The sequence below is a fragment of the Lolium perenne genome, chromosome 5 (assembly GCF_019359855.2).
Source record: "Lolium perenne isolate Kyuss_39 chromosome 5, Kyuss_2.0, whole genome shotgun sequence".
NCBI lineage: Eukaryota > Viridiplantae > Streptophyta > Magnoliopsida > Poales > Poaceae > Lolium > Lolium perenne.
In genome coordinates, this window is record NC_067248.2 from 26,144,862 (window position 1) to 26,162,606 (window position 17,745).

Consider the following 17,745-nt stretch of genomic DNA (forward strand, 5'->3'; position numbering starts at 1 on the left):
ATACGGAGTACTCTTTATCGAAAAAAAACATGGCAAAGATTCATGAATACTCAATTACAGTACAATCATGCACACAGAACAGATCAAAAATTTCGTCCAAATCGAATAGAAAAGGCAACTGTAGTCATCATTTCGATTGCTGGAAAAACATCCTACATGATCAAAGATGCATACGTCATTTTCAAGTAGCTAAGATTTTTTTAGAGCTCGGTTGAATTCAAGCAAACATGGACCCTAATGTAGCGCAACTGGATATATATGGCGCAACCAATTTGGAAGTCTCCACTTGTCAGATCGACTATTCTTCATCACAGATTTCAGAATCGCCTTGTGTCCATGTTAGACTCGGAATTTGAGACCAAGGCATCGAGGAGAAAGATCATCTACCCGGCGGCATCTTCTCTGGCACCGCACATCGACGGCACTCTGCAGGCACTATCGACAGCCGCAGAACACTGACGGCCTGCCTGATGGACGGCCTCAGGCCAGGGTCAGGGTGAGAGCGGATTTCCCTAATGCAACTCCTCTGGTCGGAGTCCCGCTGCTCGACGCGGCGGCCTCGATGCCGATTAAGCTGAAGGTAGGGGCGAGCTCGGCGGGGGTAGCAGCGACGTCGCGAATCAGACCCTGCCGGCGGGATTGAAAGGGGAGAGGAGCGACGCAATCAGCCAATCATTATGCAGAAATGTGAAACAATAGGGGGTGTCATGAAAAAAATGTGTGGACCTAAGAATGAGGTGGGAGGGGCTGTTCATAAATTTACTGGCACGAATCTCCAACAAATCGATGGTAAAGGTAGTGCCGGGACCTTCTTACATGAGGAGTTGCATTTCTTGGGTCAGGGTGCCCGCACCAGAGCCCGACCACCATGACACGCTCCATCTCCTGCTCGACGAAGTTACCGTCCAGCTGCACATCTGCTTCCTCGAGGATGGCCCCTTGGGTGTACGCCTCCCAGACCCACTGGGGCCACGACAGGCCTTCGGCAGCAGGCGATTTCTGACAGTACAACCCCAAAGATGTACACGTCGGACTCCATGCTGGCCGTGCATGAGAGAACGCACCTTGGGTCCATGTATCCGAGCGTCCCAGCTGCACCCGTCGTGAGCGAGCCTCGGCCATCGCACACAAACCTTGCCAGCCCAAAGTCACCGAGCTTGGCTTTGAAGGACGCGTCCAACATGATATTACTCGGCTTGATGTCCCTGTGGACGACACACTGCTCCATCTCTTGGTGCAGATACAACAGCGCGGAGCCAAGATCAAGCGCAACCTCATACCTAACTGTCCATGGCAGCAGGTGGTCTGGCTTGTACAAGTGAGCGTCTAGGCTACCATTGGGCATCAGTTCATAGACGAGCAGGAGATCCTCGTCATTGCCACCGTTGAACCATCCAAGGAGCTGCGCAAGATTTCTATGCCGGAGCTGGCTGATTATCCTCACCTCAGAAACAAACTCCTTCCAACCCTGGCAGGAACTCTTGGACACTTTCTTTACGGAGATGTGGAGGTTTGCATCCGTGAGGAACCCCCGGTAGACGGACCCGAAGCCTCCTTCACCTAGCTTATTACCGCTGGAGAAGCCGTCGGTGGCAGCTACGAGCTCATGGTATGTAATGTGGTGTCTCTATTAGACAAATTCGTATTGTGCTTTTAGTATATAATAGATAGATAGATGGTTTCACTGAATCTAAAATTATGCCCTGCAAAGCGGTCCAACATCTTTTTTCAGATAGAGATAATTACAAAAAAACCACCACATTTTAAGCATGTGTAACAAAAAAAAACAGCATTTTATGTTAGAGTTTCAAAAACCCACCACTTCAGCGCTAACATGTAACGCTAACACGTCGCAGGTAGCACTGATTCACCAATAACATTGGTTTAATAACTAGGCTCCTGCTTGCAGGATGACATGGCACACGGTAATGGTGGAGGCGTACAAACGTTAAAGACTTCCGATTTAATTATTTGAATGGAGAGAGTGGTGGCGACCAGGAGGGTGAGGTCTTCCCACCCGCTGCGGTCGGCAGATCATGGGGCTGTACGGTCTATTGGGCTGGGCCCGTCTATTTTTCTTTACTGAGGTGCGAAAATTATAGTAGGTGTGTAACATACCTCTCAAATTTTTGACTGTAGTATAAAACTAGTTAGTCCATTTGATGGACGAAAACCAACAGTTGTCATTCATTTGAGGGTACCACAAAAGAACTCATTAAGCTTCATTAATATCACTCCGATCCTAAATCCTGACAGAAGGATTCAGAAAAAAACCACATCAACCATGTTTCAGTAGTTACATTGAGCTATAATATGGTGTAGAATGACTACAGAAGTTGTCGCTCTGAATTTAGTTAGTGACCGATGTCCCTGGTTGTCCGTGTGTTCCAAAGAGATCATCGTCACCGGCCGTTGGCACTGCTTAAGACCAGCGTCCCAAAACTCACAAGATTTGTCGGTGGCCCATAGGTTGCCACAGGCATCCTCGCCGGCAGGCTCGGCAATGGCGCTTCGAATCGCAGAACGTTCACAGCTTGCCTGATGGATGGTCTCATGCTGCGATCCGGGTGCGCGCACCAGAGTCCGACGACCAAAACATACTCCATCTCCCGATCATCGAGCTCGCCCCTAAGCCGCTCATCGGCGGCACCAAGGATCCCTCCACCGCCGTACAAGTCCCACACCCATTGAACCAGGTGGACGACATCACCATTTTCATGGACCACAGCTGGGCGCCGCCCGCAGGCAACCTCGAGGAGGAGGACCCCGAAGCTGTAGACGTCCGACTCCACACTTGCCCTACCTGCCATAACGCTCTCTGGATCGATGTACCCCAATGTGCCAGCCATGCCGGTCGTGTGCGATCTTCTTCCGTCATTGATGAGCCTCGCGAGCCCAAAGTCACCAAGCTTGGCGATGAAGGAGGTGTCCAGCATGATATTGCTCGGCTTTATGTCCCTGTGCACCACGCGCTGCTCCGTGTCTTGGTGTAGGTACATAAGCGCGGCACCTACGCCGAGCACTATCTCATACCTGAATAATGTAAAACAGTATCACAATAAAGTGAGAATGCAAAATCCGCAAAGTTCTCAGAAGAAAGAGTAAATTCATGCAGGATTATATGGAAGTATGGAACTAGGCAGACTGTCCGTAAGTAAAACATGTATTTGAAATACATACCTAACCGGCCATGCCAGCACAAAGTCCGCTCTGTACAGATGAGTGTCAAGGCTGCCATTGTGCATCAGTTCATAGACTAGGAGGAGCTCGTTGCCACCGTGGCACCAGCCGATGAGCTGCACGAGGTTCCGGTGCCTGAGACGGCTAATGATGCATACCTCGGAGATGAACTCCTTCCAACCCTGTCGAGAGGTCTCGGACACCCTCTTGACGGCCACTTCTCGGTTCATGTCGCTCAGAAATCCTTGGTACACGGACCCAAATCCACCTCTCCCGAGCGTCGTGTCTTCGGAGAAGTTATTGGTGGCGGTAGTTAGCTCGTTGTAGGAAAATCGCCGGGGGCCACCAACTCCTTGGTCAAGTTCATCCTCCACAGGTGCTCCGCGGAAGAGTGTAGCCGCCCCAGCTTTCCGTAGATGTTTGGTTCTTTTCGTGGTGGCATTGTGCCTTTTTCGCCGGTTGATGAGGAAACAAGCCAAGATGCCCATAGAGATGCCGATAGAAAGCAAGATCAGGGCAAACATGCTGAATAGTAGGATTCGTTCGACGATTCCTTTGACGTTCAACCTTGATCTACCTTCTTCCAAAAAGACGAGAAGAGACATCAAAGTTAAGCTTTTGAAGTACTACCCATGTTCCTTAGGATAGTATGTTTTGGAAAACTAAAAACGTACTATATTACGGAACAGAGATAGTACAATATAGATTTTTCTACTATCACAAGCTCATTTCAAGGAATATTTTTGCTAATTTCAAATCAAAATCAAGTCAACGCCCTGCAGGGCAGTCTAACATCTCCATATATGGTGACTCCTACATGGATTGATGGTCAACAATGGGGCAGCTAACAACATCGACCTAGACGTTAGACCTAAGAAACCCAGTCGAATTATAACTATAAGTCTATTATTATAGGAGTTGGCTAGCACTCGATCGACCTGAAACTATGTTAGTTCTCGGTCGAGCATGTCATCCACACCGACTAATCCCTCTAGCGTCAGCGTGTTTACCTCTTATGGGCTCTTCTTCCCTGCTTAAGTTTAAGCCCAGTAGGAGTAACAAAGCGCAAGAAACAAAACAATTACAAGTCCAATTACAAGTTACCATGGAAAAAATGTGAAAAAGATATTGCATACAAAGTTTAATATAGCGCACATATATGCAATTACATGTATCCCTCGAAAAATGCAATTACATATTCCATTGCAGTTGCATAGAAATGTGATGTTACTACTCCCTCTGGTTATTTAACATGCGCGCACGTAGTTTAAGAAATTAGTTTGACCATTATTTTTGTTAATAAAATATGAAATATATGTTACAAGAATTATATCATTGGAAACAATTTTTAAATACGAATCCAATGGTATAGATTTTTAGACATATAATTTATATTTTATTAACTAAAGTATCGGTTAAATATGTTACTCAAGTAATGCTACCCATACAGACAGACAGTTTGCTTACGGAATTGACTTAAAGAATAAGGTGGACAGCAGGGGTACATCATGATTTGCTAGAAAATTAACCGATTCCAGTAGTTATCATCCAACCGTAACAAGCCACGTTTGTTTGTCCGTAGGCATAGTCCGTAAAACTCAAGCCATAAGTGTAGGATTATTGTTCTTATTTCTACTATGAGTAGTTTTATTATGCAGCTCGTCTGCCGAATAATACGGACTCTTATATGAAAGAGCTCTTTAAATGGGTTTTTTCTTACGGAAACTTTCCACTATTCGGTAAGTTTAAGGTTATGCAAAGTATTCAAACATGAGTTTTCATTCAAGTGAAAGCAGTCCTCACCTAGAAAGTAGCACCCATCTCCAGCTAGGAACCCGTCGCCGGCCATGCCCGGCACGCACGCGCACCGGTGCCCCGCCGACCCGCTCGGCGTTGTTATGTCAGAGCATGTCGCGTTCGCCGCGCAACGCTCGTCTTCACCGGCGCACGTCCCGTTGAGCCACCAGGCCAGCTCTGCCAGGCCGAACTCCATCGACGCTGTTCCGTCCTGCGTTTCCCCGAACAACGCGGAGGTCAGCATGTCGTCGCACTCTGTATTATCCGTCTTATCCCACTGCAGGAAAACGCCCGCAGAAGTGGCGTTCGGCGAGGAGGACGTGACGCACGCCACAGCGCCAGCGGCCGAAGCCGTGTCATTGTCACCGCACTGCGCCGTGCGCAGCAGCCTGGACATGACGGCCACGGGCACAGCGCATGAGGTGGAGTTGGTCTCTCGGCATCCGCCACGGAGGATCAGCCCAGTGCGGGCCGAGACCCCATAGTTGGTGCCGGAGAGCACCCTTCTAGCGTCGGGGATGCTTCGTCTGCACGAGGATGGGATGGCAACGAGGATGGTGGCGATTGTGGAGTTGAAGGCGACGATGCCGTAGGACGTGCCATTGTCTCCTCCTCCGGATGGGAGGCTCGGCGCGGAGGTGCTGGCGTTGCAGGAGAGGGCGATGGGGCAGCCGTCAGAGAAGCCAAAAGGGTAAGGGACGGGTGTGGCGCCACCACACCGGCGTTCGCACCCACCGAAATCTGCGGCCACGGCGGAGTAGCTGGTTTCAGTTGTGCCGGCGAAGGTTTCATGGGTAAGAAAGCAAACGAGGAGGATGAGGGACGAGAAGAAGAAGAGGTGCGTATTCGATCTCATGGTGCAAAAGGAGCATGAGCTACGGCATTGATGAAGTCAGTCTTCTTGGCGAATCTTGTAGGTACAAATTTAGACCGATTTTTCTCAGCTAGAGGTAGAAGGCAATTATTCTTCAGCGCAGACTTCAGAGTCACCCTCTGTCCTTGTCAGACACGAAATTTCAGACCAAGCTAGGCATAGAGGGAGGGAGTGACCTGGACCTCAGGAAGTTTGGCAGACTAAAGAACACTGTCCAGCGGCATATTCTCTGGCACCGGCGCCTCTAACGTGCCCGCGTAGCACATCCGCTCCATAGTACACCGGGCAAGCCAATGCAGCGGCGCAGCGCAAGTCCTCCAATCGACACACACACCAGCTACCATCACGGAGAGTTAACTCCACCGAGCTGCATCTCAAATTTTCGATTAAGCAAGCAACACAAAGATTCATGAAGACAACTCTAGCACGAAATCCAGTTTAGTTAAATAGCTGAGTATAGAGGGGATCAAAATCTCATCTCAATCGAATGGAAAAGGAAATCATACCATTTGGTGGAAAAACATCCTTACATGATCAAGAGTTCAACATTCAAGATGCATACGTTATTTTTCAAGCTCCGGGTGCACAGCCGACAACGGAGATGATCGACACAAGCTGCCGCGTCCCAAAGATTTCATGGCATGTGCCGGAGTTAAGTCCACCGTGCTGCAGCGTCCATCTCGAATTTTGATCGAGCAAGCATGACAAAGATTCATGAATACTCAATTACAGTACAATCATGCACACAGACAGATCAAAATTTTCATCCAAATCGAATAGAAAAGGTGACTGTCATCATTTCGATTGCTGGAAAAACATCCTACATGATCAAAGATGCATACGTCATTTTCAAGTAGCTCAGATCTTTTTAGAGCTCGGTTGAATTCAAGCAAACATGGACCCTAATATAGCGCGACTGGATATGGCGAGACCAAATTGGAAGTGGCCATGTGTCAGATGGACTATTCTTCAGCTCGGACTTCAGAGTCATCCTTTGTCCTTGTCAGACTCGGAAATTTCAGACCAAGGCATGGAGAGACTGACTTGGACGTCAAGAAGTTTGGCAGACCAAAGAACCTCTACCCGGCAGCATCTTCTCCGGCACCGGCACCTCTAACACATGCACAGCACATCACAGCACATCGACGGCACTCTGCATGATGGACGATCTCTACAGGCACATGGAGAGCCGACCATGCAAATGCAGCAGCAGAACTCAAATGACCAACACAAGCTGCCGGGTCCTAAAATTCAGGGCATGTGAGAGCTGAACTCCACCGAGCTGCATCGTGCATCTCGAATTGTAAGCAAGCATGACCAAGATTCATGAATACTCGAAACGAGCTCACTCGGAAACAAACTCACTCAGATACGATGGCAATAAGCAGGAAATCAAGCTTAATTACATGCCTGCACAGAGAACGGATCAAAATCTCAAGTAGCTCAGGTTTTGTTGACCTTGGTTCAGTTCAAGCATACATATAGAGTAATTCCGTTAGTTACAAGTAGTACTTGAAATTTACTGAAACAATCCTAAATGCCAAGATTGGCGATCGTCTATTCAACTTTGTTTCGAGTTGAATGGGTCGTGCTGGCATCCCAGCTGCTGATGTGGCCGGTAGTCCCTGGAGAACCGAAAGAGTCATCACCCAGTGGTGGCCTCATGCAGGCGGGGACCGGCATCTTTGCTGGGAGGCTCGGCAGTGGTGTCTCCAACCGCATAACGCTGATGGCCTGCCTCATGGATGAGCGAGTTACACAAAAATAACCCTTTATTGCAACTATAGCACAGACTGATCCTCCGAGCAAACTATTTCACCTATCTAACCCTTTTGTGTGGCGCCCCTCCCATGGGCGCCACTCTCCCAGCCGACCTGGCGCCCTCGACGCTAAGCTGGTGCGCCGATCCGGCGTGGCAGCATGTGTGGCGCCCATGGGAGGGGCGCCACACTACTCTTTATATATAATGTCTGTCTAGAGATAACGGAAGATTGTGGTAGCTCAATTGGATGAAGCCTTTGCTTCCCAATCCTAGGTCATGAGTTTGAACCTCCTCACCACCTGAATTAATTTTTATTTTTAAAAATTATGCTAGACATCACTACGGGAAAAACTGAAGTTGCCGTGTTGCCAAACCTTTGCCGTGTGCCAAGAGCCTCGGAACACGGCAATCACAAGCTTTGCCGTGTACCAGGGAGAAAGAACACGGCAAAGATTTAAAACACGGCAACATCACAAAAAAGAACACGGCAAAAAAACAACCACGGCGAAGGTCCGAAAAAGAACACGGCAAAGAGTCGAACACGGCGAACTTCGGCCAGGACACACGGCAAAGGTCGACGGCACGGCAAAGACTGTGCCACGTGTCCGGAGGGAGCTCTCAGGACGGCGCCGTCATAACGGTGTGCCTTTGCCGTGTGTCCCTAACGGACACACGGCAAAGATCCATCTCCCGCGCACACCCCTCCCCTCCCGCCAACTTTTCCCGCGCGTAGTAGAACGTCGGCAGTATTTTGGCGTGAAACCTTCGCCGTGTTCAAAAGAGGAAGGAACACGGCAAAGGGGTCTTTGCCGTGTGCCAAAACAAAAAGAACACGGCAAAGGTCAGTTTCCCTCTTCTTCCCCGCCATTTCTCTCTTCTTTCCCGCCGTTTCTTTCCCGCCATTTCTCTCTTCTTTCCCGCCGTTTCTTTCCCGCCATTTCAGCACTCGCCCTCCCTATATATACCCATGTGTTTTCTTTGTGTGTTCCCAACTCAGTGAACCCCAGCCTGCGGTTCTGGTGGTTCGTCATTTCATGTGGGTCCCATTTTGGGCAGAAATGTATCGAAACAAAGTCGGAAATATGCGACACGTTGCGGGGCGTCGTTTTATGTGACCTAGTAGCGAGAACAAAAGACGGATGCGGGATATAGATGTTCTTCTGAAAAACCCTTCACGAAATGAGCTATCATGTCCGGAGTTACATGGCTATTAGGGCAAAAGAGCTAGGTATTGCCCTCCGGACACGCATAGTTCGTCGGAACGAGCCCATATCGGGCACGTGCGTGTGCCTTGGGACGGGAAGCAACGCCGTATGCAGTGTTTCCCTTTCGATGCAACGAAAAACCCGTTTCCCATTTCCCGAGTGCCGAAGCGGGCTATTTTTGTGAAGCACCTACAGAGGGCGCATTCAATAATTCAACGGGACCTCTGCAAGTTGATAGAGGAACGCATATACACCACAGATCACATGCGTGCCGCGCGGGTTAGCTTTCTGGGTAGACACACGGCTCCGTGCGGTGTCCTGCCGATTCCGTTGGAAACGGTCCGGATTTGAACTAAGCGTCCACTTTCTGCCACCCCAAGTTTTTTGGAAAAATCATTTTTAGAACCGGGACACGTTATTTTATGTGTAAAGGTAACCTCGGTTTCGCGCGTTCCTAACCCGGTGAACCCCGGCCTGCGGTTCTGGTGGTTCGTCATTTCATGTGGGTCCCATTTTGGGCAGAAATGTATCGAAACAAAGTCGGAAATATGCGAGACATTGCGGGGCGTCGTTTTATGTGACCTAGTAGCGAGAATAAAAGACGGATGCGGGATACGGATGTTCTTCTGAAAAACCCTTCACGAAATGAGCTATCATTTCCGGAGTTACATGGCTATTAGGGCATAAGAGCTAGGTATTGCCCTCCGGACACGCATAGTTCATCGGAACGAGCCCATATCGGGCACGTGCGTGTGCCTTGGGAAGGGAAGCAACGCCGTATGTAGTGTTTCCCTTTCGGTGCAACGAAAAACCCGTTTCCCATTTCCCGAGTGCCGAAGCGGGCTATTTTTTTGAAGCACCTACAGAGGGCGCATTCAATAATTCAACGGGACCTCTGCAAGTTGATAGAGGAACGCATATACACCACAGATCACATGCGTGCCGTGCGGGTTAGCTTTCTGGGTAGACACGCGGCTCCGTGCGGTGTCTTGCCGATTTCGCTGGAAACGGTCCGGATTTGAACTAAGCGTCCACTTTCTGCCACCCCAAATTTTTTGGAAAAATCATTTTTAGAACCGGGACACGTTATTTTATGTGTAAAGGTAACCTCGGTTTCGCGCGTTCCTAACCCGGTGAACCCCGGCCTGCGGTTGTGGTGGTTCGTCATTTCATGTGGGTCCCATTTTGGGCAGAAATGTATCGAAACAAAGTCGGAAATATGCGAGACGTTGCGTGGCGTCGTTTTATGTGACCTAGTAGCGAGAACAAAAGACGGATGCGGGATACGGATGTTCTTCTGAAAAACCCTTCACGAAATGAGCTATCATGTCCGGAGTTACATGGCTATTAGGGCAAAAGAGCTAGGTATTGCCCTCCGGACACGCATAGTTCGTCGGAACGAGCCCATATCGGGCACGTGCGTGTGCCTTGGGACGGGAAGCAACGCCGTATGCAGTGTTTCCCTTTCGATGCAACGAAAAACCCGTTTCCCATTCCCGAGTGCCGAAGCGGGCTATTTTTGTGAAGCACCTACAGAGGGCGCATTCAATAATTCAACGGGACCTCTGCAAGTTGATAGAGGAACGCATATACACCACAGATCACATGCGTGCCGCGCGGGTTAGCTTTCTGGGTAGACACGCGGCTCCGTGCGGTGTCCTTCCGATTCCGCTGGAAACGGTCCGGATTTGAACTAAGCGTCCACTTTCTGCCACCCCAAATTTTTTGGAAAAATCATTTTTAGAACCGGGACACGTTATTTTATGTGTAAAGGTAACCTCGGTTTCGCGCGTTCCTAACCCGGTGAACCCCGGCCTGCGGTTCTGGTGGTTCGTCATTTCATGTGGGTCCCATTTTGGGCAGAAATGTATCGAAACAAAGTCGGAAATATGCGAGACATTGCGGGGCGTCGTTTTATGTGACCTAGTAGCGAGAACAAAAGACGGATGCGGGATACAGATGTTCTTCTGAAAAACCCTTCACAAAATGAGCTATCATTTCCGGAGTTACATGGCTATTAGGGCAAAAGAGCTAGGTATTGCCCTCCGGACACGCATAGTTCGTCGGAACGAGCCCATATCGGGCACGTGCGTGTGCCTTGGGAAGGGAAGCAACGCCGTATGCAGTGTTCCCCTTTCGGTGCAACGAAAAACCCGTTTCCCATTTCCCGAGTGCCGAAGCGGGCTATTTTTGTGAAGCACCTACAGAGGGCGCATTCAATAATTCAACGGGACCTCTGCAAGTTGATAGAGGAACGCATATACACCACAGATCACATGCGTGCCGCGCGGGTTAGCTTTCTGGGTAGACACGCGGCTCCGTGCGGTGTCTTGCCGATTCCGCTGGAAACGGTCCGGATTTGAACTAAGCGTCCACTTTCTGCCACCCCAAATTTTTTGGAAAAATCATTTTTAGAACCGGGACACGTTATTTTATGTGTAAAGGTAACCTCGGTTTCGCGCGTTCCTAACCCGGTGAACCCCGGCCTGCGGTTGTGGTGGTTCGTCATTTCATGTGGGTCCCATTTTGGGCAGAAATGTATCGAAACAAAGTCGGAAATATGCGAGACGTTGCGGGGCGTCGTTTTATGTGACCTAGTAGCGAGAACAAAAGACGGATGCGGGATACGGATGTTCTTCTGAAAAACCCTTCACGAAATGAGCTATCATGTCCGGAGTTACATGGCTATTAGGGCAAAAGAGCTAGGTATTGCCCTCCGGACACGCATAGTTCATCGGAACGAGCCCATATCGGGCACGTGCGTGTGCCTTGGGAAGGGAAGCAACACCGTATGCAGTGTTTCCCTTTCGGTGCAACGAAAAACCCGTTTCCCATTTCCCGAGTGCCGAAGCGGGCTATTTTTGTGAAGCACCTACAGAGGGCGCATTCAATAATTCAACGGGACCTCTGCAAGTTGATAGAGGAACGCATATACACCACAGATCACATGCGTGCCGCACGGGTTAGCTTTCTGGGTAGACACGCGGCTCCGTGCGGTGTCCTGCCGATTCCGCTGGAAACGGTCCGGATTTGAACTAAGCGTCCACTTTCTGTCGCCCCAAATTTTTTGGAAAAATCATTTTTAGAACCGGGACACGTTATTTTATGTGTAAAGGTAACCTCGATTTCGCGCGTTCCTAACCCGATTGGCGTGTTCCGTTCATTTTAGTAAAAGAAGGAAGGGAAATCAAAAAAAAATTGAAATAACCTTTGCCGTGTGCACTTTTGGTGGGAACACAGCAAATGGGATATGCCGTGTGCTTTCTTGATGGGTTCACGGCGAAGGGGCCTTTGCCGTGTGCAAAGGCGAGGGACTTAGGGTTTTATGGCTGGAAGTGTTCGATTGGAAAAAAACGCAATCTTCCTGCACCCGACCCCCCGCGCCGCCGTCCCCAACCTCGCGACCCCACGCCGCCGTCCCCAACCTCGCGCCCCCACGCCGCCGCCCCCAACCTCGCGCCGCTGTCGACCATGGCCGCGCCCCAACCTCGCTTCCGCGCCACCGCCTCCTCGCGCCCTAGCTCGCCCCCGCTGCCCGCCGCCGGCCGCCCTGGCCCTGCCCGCCCCCGCCGCCCGCCGCCCCTGCTGCTGCTCCTGCCGCGCCCACGCCCGCCGTCCCCTGCCCCTGCCCCTGCCCGCGCCCGCGCCCACGAGGCCGCCGCCGGAGCTGCTGCTGCGAGCCCGTCGCCCGGCCGGTGAGTTGCTGCTGCGAGGCCGTCGCTCGGAGCTGCTGCGCGACCCCTCCGCCCTGCTGCGAGGCCGCCGCCCGGAGCTGCTGCTGCGAGCCCGTCGCCCGGCCGGTGAATTGCTGCTGCGAGCCCGCCGCCCGGGGCTGCTGCTGCGAGGCCGTCACTCGGAGCTGCTGCGCGACCCTCCGCCTGCTGCGAGGACGCCGCCCGGAGCTGCTGCTGCGAGCCCGTCGCCCGGCCGGTGTTGCTGCTCCGCGGTGCTGCAACGGCTGCGCGCTGCTGCTGCTCCGGCACGCCGCCGCCATGCGGCACCGTGGCGGCCCGGGCTAGCTGACGTGCTGTTGCTGCTGCCTGTCGGCCCCGCTGCGGCTCGGCCCCGCTGCTCCGCCTCGGCACGCCGCCGACACAGGCAGGTATGTGTCTTCCCATTTGTTCCCAAATCTCCTCTATTCATAGACAAGCAGTTGTTGTTCCAGAGTATGCAAATACTTGCATTCTGGAGTGTCTGCTTATGTTATGACATTGGGTAACAGAACATTCGTATTCTTCAAGGTGTTTATTATGCCACTACACTATTGTGTCTATTTTTGGTGCAGATTTTCCTCATGCTGTAGTGCCTTCGTTTTGTTTACACTGTTTGTGCAAATAATTGGCTATAGAAGTGTACTAATTTTTATTTACGCTCAAGCAGTAGGACACTGTATATTTTTTTTGTTTAAATAGAAGAAGAGTATTTACATAATTATTTTTGCAGGATCTGCGTCGAGTTTGAGGGTAGGGCGCCGTCTTCGCAGGGCATCTTCGGCGGCGATCGATTACGCTTCGAGGGTAAGGCCTTTCCACCTCTCGTGCCTAGGATTTTTTTTGTGTCTAGACAACCAAGTCGGTCGCGAAACCTAGGTGTCTCCCGTTCGGAAGGGCTACGCGAATAAATATGCTTTAAGTTGCATATTTATAACCGTAACTCTTCCGGATTGTCCACGTTTTTTGGACAGCCGGAGGATGTGTAGATTGGGTACGTTTTCCATGCTCTAGTCCGTTCCGAGACAGGATTTCGGCGGTGCCTTCCCGTTGTTCTCCGGATGCACAACCTCTCGACTATTCGCCGAGACGTGTATCTGGAGAACAACGGGGAGGTGCTGCCGAAATTCTGTCTTGGTACGGCTAGAGCATGGAGAACGTATCCAATCTGCACATCCTCGGGTGGGATTAGGATCCTAGTACAGCCATAGGATGAGTGACGTAAAACTTGTGACAAACCATGGAACTAATACCGGTTGCAATTATTTGTGAAATGTGGATTGAAAGGATTGTATGAATGTTTTGGCACTAATGAAGGATGGAGAATCGCGATTGGATGTACACGGGCAGAAACAGCAAGTGGGACTTTACAGTTGAATGGAGAGACAAGACCAAGCAATTTGTGGAAAATGCGTTTGCAGACCCCAGCAAGCCCGCAAAAATATTCTGCCCATGCAAGAAATGCCGTAACGAGAAACGACAGAATAAGGATGACGTTAGTAAACACTTGATCAAGGAAGGGTTCACACCGTTCTACCATGTTTGGAAATTCCATGGCGAAAAGCCGCCTAAACGTGCGAGAACGCAGTCACAGCAGTCACAACAGAGTCAGCCAGCGGGACATTTTCGTGCTGGGTTTGATAACTGCCTGGATGACTTTCTTGATGCAAACGCACCTGAGGAGGTGGAGACACATGAGGAGGCGGAGACCCCTGAGGAGGCGGACACAACTGAGGTGCCGGAGCCGAGCACAAAGAAGTTCTACGAGACTTTGTTTGCCGCGCAAAAACCTCTTCATTCACTTACAGAGGTTACCCAGCTGGATGCAATCGCTCGCCTAATGGTCTTCAAGAGCGATAGGAACTTGAGTAGAGATGGGTTCGATGATCTTCTGACTATCATTGGCAGCATTCTGCCGCAAGGGCACCTCCTAACGAAGAACATGTATGAGTCTAACAAAATCCTCAGTGCACTTAAGATGCCATATGAGCAGATACATTGTTGTCCAAAGGGATGCATGCTATTCAGGAAAGAACATGCTGAAGGAAAGTATTGCATCAAATGCAAATCCTCTAGGTATTTCGAGGTGGACTCCGGTAATGGTCAGAAAAGGCAGACAGGGGTTGCCCAAAAGATCCTCCGGTACCTTCCATTTCTCCCGAGGATCCAACGGCTTTTCATGACGGAGGAATCTGCCCAACAGATGCGCTGGCCCTCATTGGGGCATAGATATCGTAAGGAGAAGATGATACATCCATCGGATGGTGCAGCATGGCAGAAGTTCGCAGCTTTGCATCCGAAGAAAGCAGGCGACCCAAGGAGTGTGGCAATTGCGATATCCACGGATGGGTTCAATCCATATGGCATGTCAGCTGCGACATATAGTTGTTGGCCCGTATTTGTTATTCCCCTGAACCTGCCCCCTGGCGTTGTCATGAGATCGCAGAACATGTTTGTGTCGCTCATAATCCCAGGGCCAAAATACCCGGGTAAGAACATGAGCGTGTACCTGGAACCGTTGGTGGATGACTTGCTTGTTGGATGGGAGGGGCGCGGGGTGCGCACATATGACGCCGTAACAAAAAAGCACTTTGATATGTATGTCTGGTACCACACATCTCTGCATGACCTACCGGCACGTGCTTTGTTCTGCGGCTGGTGTACACATGGGAAGTGGCCTTGCCCTGTGTGTAGGCAGGCAGTGACTTTCTTCTGGCTGACAAAGGGAGGCAAGTATTCCTGCTTTGACGAACATCGAAAGTTCCTTGACCAGAATCATAGATTCCGGAGTGACAAAAAGAGGTTCAAGAAAGGCGTTGCTATCACTACTCCACGACCACGGTTGAGGACCGGCGCCGAAATCAAGGCTAAGTTGGAAGCTCTCCGCCCTAATGCCAATGGGAATGGTTTCGAAGGATATGGAGAGACACACCAGTGGACTCACATTCCATGCTTATGGAAACTCCCTTATTTTCATCAGCTCGAGCTCCCGCATAACATTGATGTAATGCACACTGAAAAGAATATCGCTGAGGCCCTTTGGAGCACCATCATGGACACTGAGAAGACGAAAGATAACATTAAGGCACGAATCGATCAACAACAGTGGTGCGATAGGCCAGAATACGACATGAAGCCTCCTGGAGTCAAAGGCCCCAAGTGGTCTAAGCCAAAGGCCCGATTCTGCCCTTCACGGTCCGATCGGAGAGACATATTCAGGTGGATCGTGGACTGCTTGTGTTTTCCTGATGGGTACGTAGCTAACTGGGCGAGGGGTGCAAACATTGACACGTTGCGAGTAGGAGGGCTCAAGAGTCACGACTATCACGTATGGCTAGAGCGGATAATGCCGGTGATGATTCGAGGCTTTGTCGACGAGGAGACTTGGCTAGTGCTGTCAGAGTTGAGCTTTTTCTTCCGCCAGCTCTGTGCTAAGGAGCTAGACCGTAAAGTGGTTGAGAAGCTGCATGACCAGGCACCGGAGTTGCTTTGCAAGCTAGAGATGCTCCTTCCGCCAGGGTTCTTTAATCCGATGCAGCATATGATCCTGCATCTCCCGTGGGAGGCGTTGCTGGGGGGCACTGTGCAAACCCGTTGGCAGTATGGGCCTGAGAGAGAAACGAAGAAGCTTCGTGAAATGTGTGGCAACAAATGCAAGATCAAGGCATCCATTGCCGAGGCTGTTCTTAAGGTGGAAGTGTCAAACTTCACGACAAAGTACTATGATGAAAACATTGCTACTCGACACAATCCAGTGCTTCGTTACAATGCTGCCGACCCTAAAGATGTTGCACAACTTAGCATCTTCATCGGGCTGGGTGGCAAATCAAGTGGCACACAGAAAAAGTGTATCAAAAATCAAGAGTGGGAAGAGATCCACACATATGTTCTGAAAAGCATGGACGAAGTGAAGCCGTACATCGAGTAAGTGTTAAATGCTTAGTTGTTGCAAACATTTACTCGTTATTAGTTCGTGGCTAACTCTTCTCCTTTTCATTGCCATAGACAATTCAATGAAAAATACTGGAAGGTACGGAGCAGGGGTCCTAACTACAAAGAAAAGGACGAGCTCTTTAAAAAGGGTGGTGGATTCGGTTTCATTAGTTGGTTCTCGTCTTTGGTACTATTCTATCTAACTTCGATTGTAGTATCGACACCCATCGAACACTTTTCGTACTAAACTTGGCGTTGTAACTTGTAGGCAAAAAGGGATAGAGAGATGAATCCCGAGCTGCGAAAAATTGCCAATGGCTTTGAGTATTCCACGGCGTCATACAATGCTTATGACGTGAATGGGTATCGCTTCCATACCCACGAGTACACACAGAGCCGTCCCAACCGGAAGACAATAAATAGCGGGGTCTTATGTGAAGGCTCGGATGGACTCCATTACTATGGAAGAGTCGAGGGTATATACGAGCTGAATTATGGCTTTGGCAAAGGGCTAAATCCTGTTGTATTCAAATGTCATTGGTTCGACCCACGTCGGGTGAAACGGAAACCTGAGATTGGGTTGGTTGAAGTTGACCGAAGCTCGGTATATGCTGGAGATGATGTATATATATTGGCTACCCAGGTTTTCCAAGTATTCTATCTCCCATACGCGTGCAAGAACCCGAGAAAAGGTCTACTGAATTGGGATGTTGTGATCACGGTACCGACGCACAACAGGCCTCCTTTGCCAAACAGTGAAGATTACCGTCGCCTAGACCCCTCTACATACGACGGCGACTTCTATCAGGAAGAAGGGCTACCAGGGAAATTTACTATCGACTTGCCTTCAAATGAGGACATGGAGGAAGAACACGAAGCTACGGGCATGGATGAAGACACGGCGCAAGATGAAGTTGAGGATGTCGAGAACCAACAAGACTTGACATTGCTTGAGCGCTTTCGTGCAGGCCTTGACGCCGATGATCCCGTGGGACCACCGCCAGGTTACGTGGATGATTGGTGGGGCAACGATGATAGCGATGATGACACAACTGCTCGCACAATTGCTCGCGATGAGCCGGACAATGGATACTAAAGTTTGTAGCAACTCTATGTAATAATTATTGTAAAACTAGCCTATTTGTGAGAACTCTATGTGATTGTTAGGCTACCCTATAATTTTGCATTATCGACTTGTGGATGGTTTTGTACATAATTTGTTGCATTATAATATTCTTAATTTACTTGTTGATGTCCTTATTAATATTCATCTACTTATATCAC

General features: G+C 50.0%; 2 protein-coding genes and 1 pseudogene across 3 annotated transcripts; 1 reads left to right on the forward strand and 2 right to left on the reverse strand.

The window, feature by feature from the left end:
* Positions 1-379: 379 nt before the first annotated feature.
* LOC127303150 (L-type lectin-domain containing receptor kinase IX.1-like) lies at positions 380-2,286 on the reverse strand (annotated as a pseudogene).
* LOC127298716 (uncharacterized) lies at positions 2,142-5,990 on the reverse strand. 2 transcript variants are annotated; one of them, XM_051328565.2, is made up of 3 exons: positions 4,984-5,990; positions 3,181-3,757; positions 2,142-3,033 (listed from the first exon to the last, which is right to left on the reverse strand). In XM_051328565.2, the coding sequence occupies exons 1-3, from the start codon at positions 5,831-5,833 to the stop codon at positions 2,403-2,405; spliced, it is 2,058 nt and encodes a 685-aa protein (XP_051184525.1). In that variant the 5' UTR covers positions 5,834-5,990; the 3' UTR covers positions 2,142-2,402. The 2 variants fall into 2 exon arrangements, with proteins under 2 accessions (XP_051184525.1, XP_051184524.1); XM_051328564.2 differs by having other exon boundaries at positions 3,181-3,760.
* Positions 5,991-14,018: 8,028 nt separating this feature from the next.
* On the forward strand, positions 14,019-17,557 carry LOC127303149 (uncharacterized). The gene is made up of 4 exons (XM_071820711.1): positions 14,019-14,027; positions 14,117-16,452; positions 16,534-16,648; positions 16,730-17,557. Exons 1-4 carry the CDS (start codon positions 14,019-14,021, stop codon positions 17,555-17,557), a joined length of 3,288 nt encoding a protein of 1,095 aa, XP_071676812.1.
* The last annotated feature ends 188 nt before the right edge of the window (positions 17,558-17,745 follow it).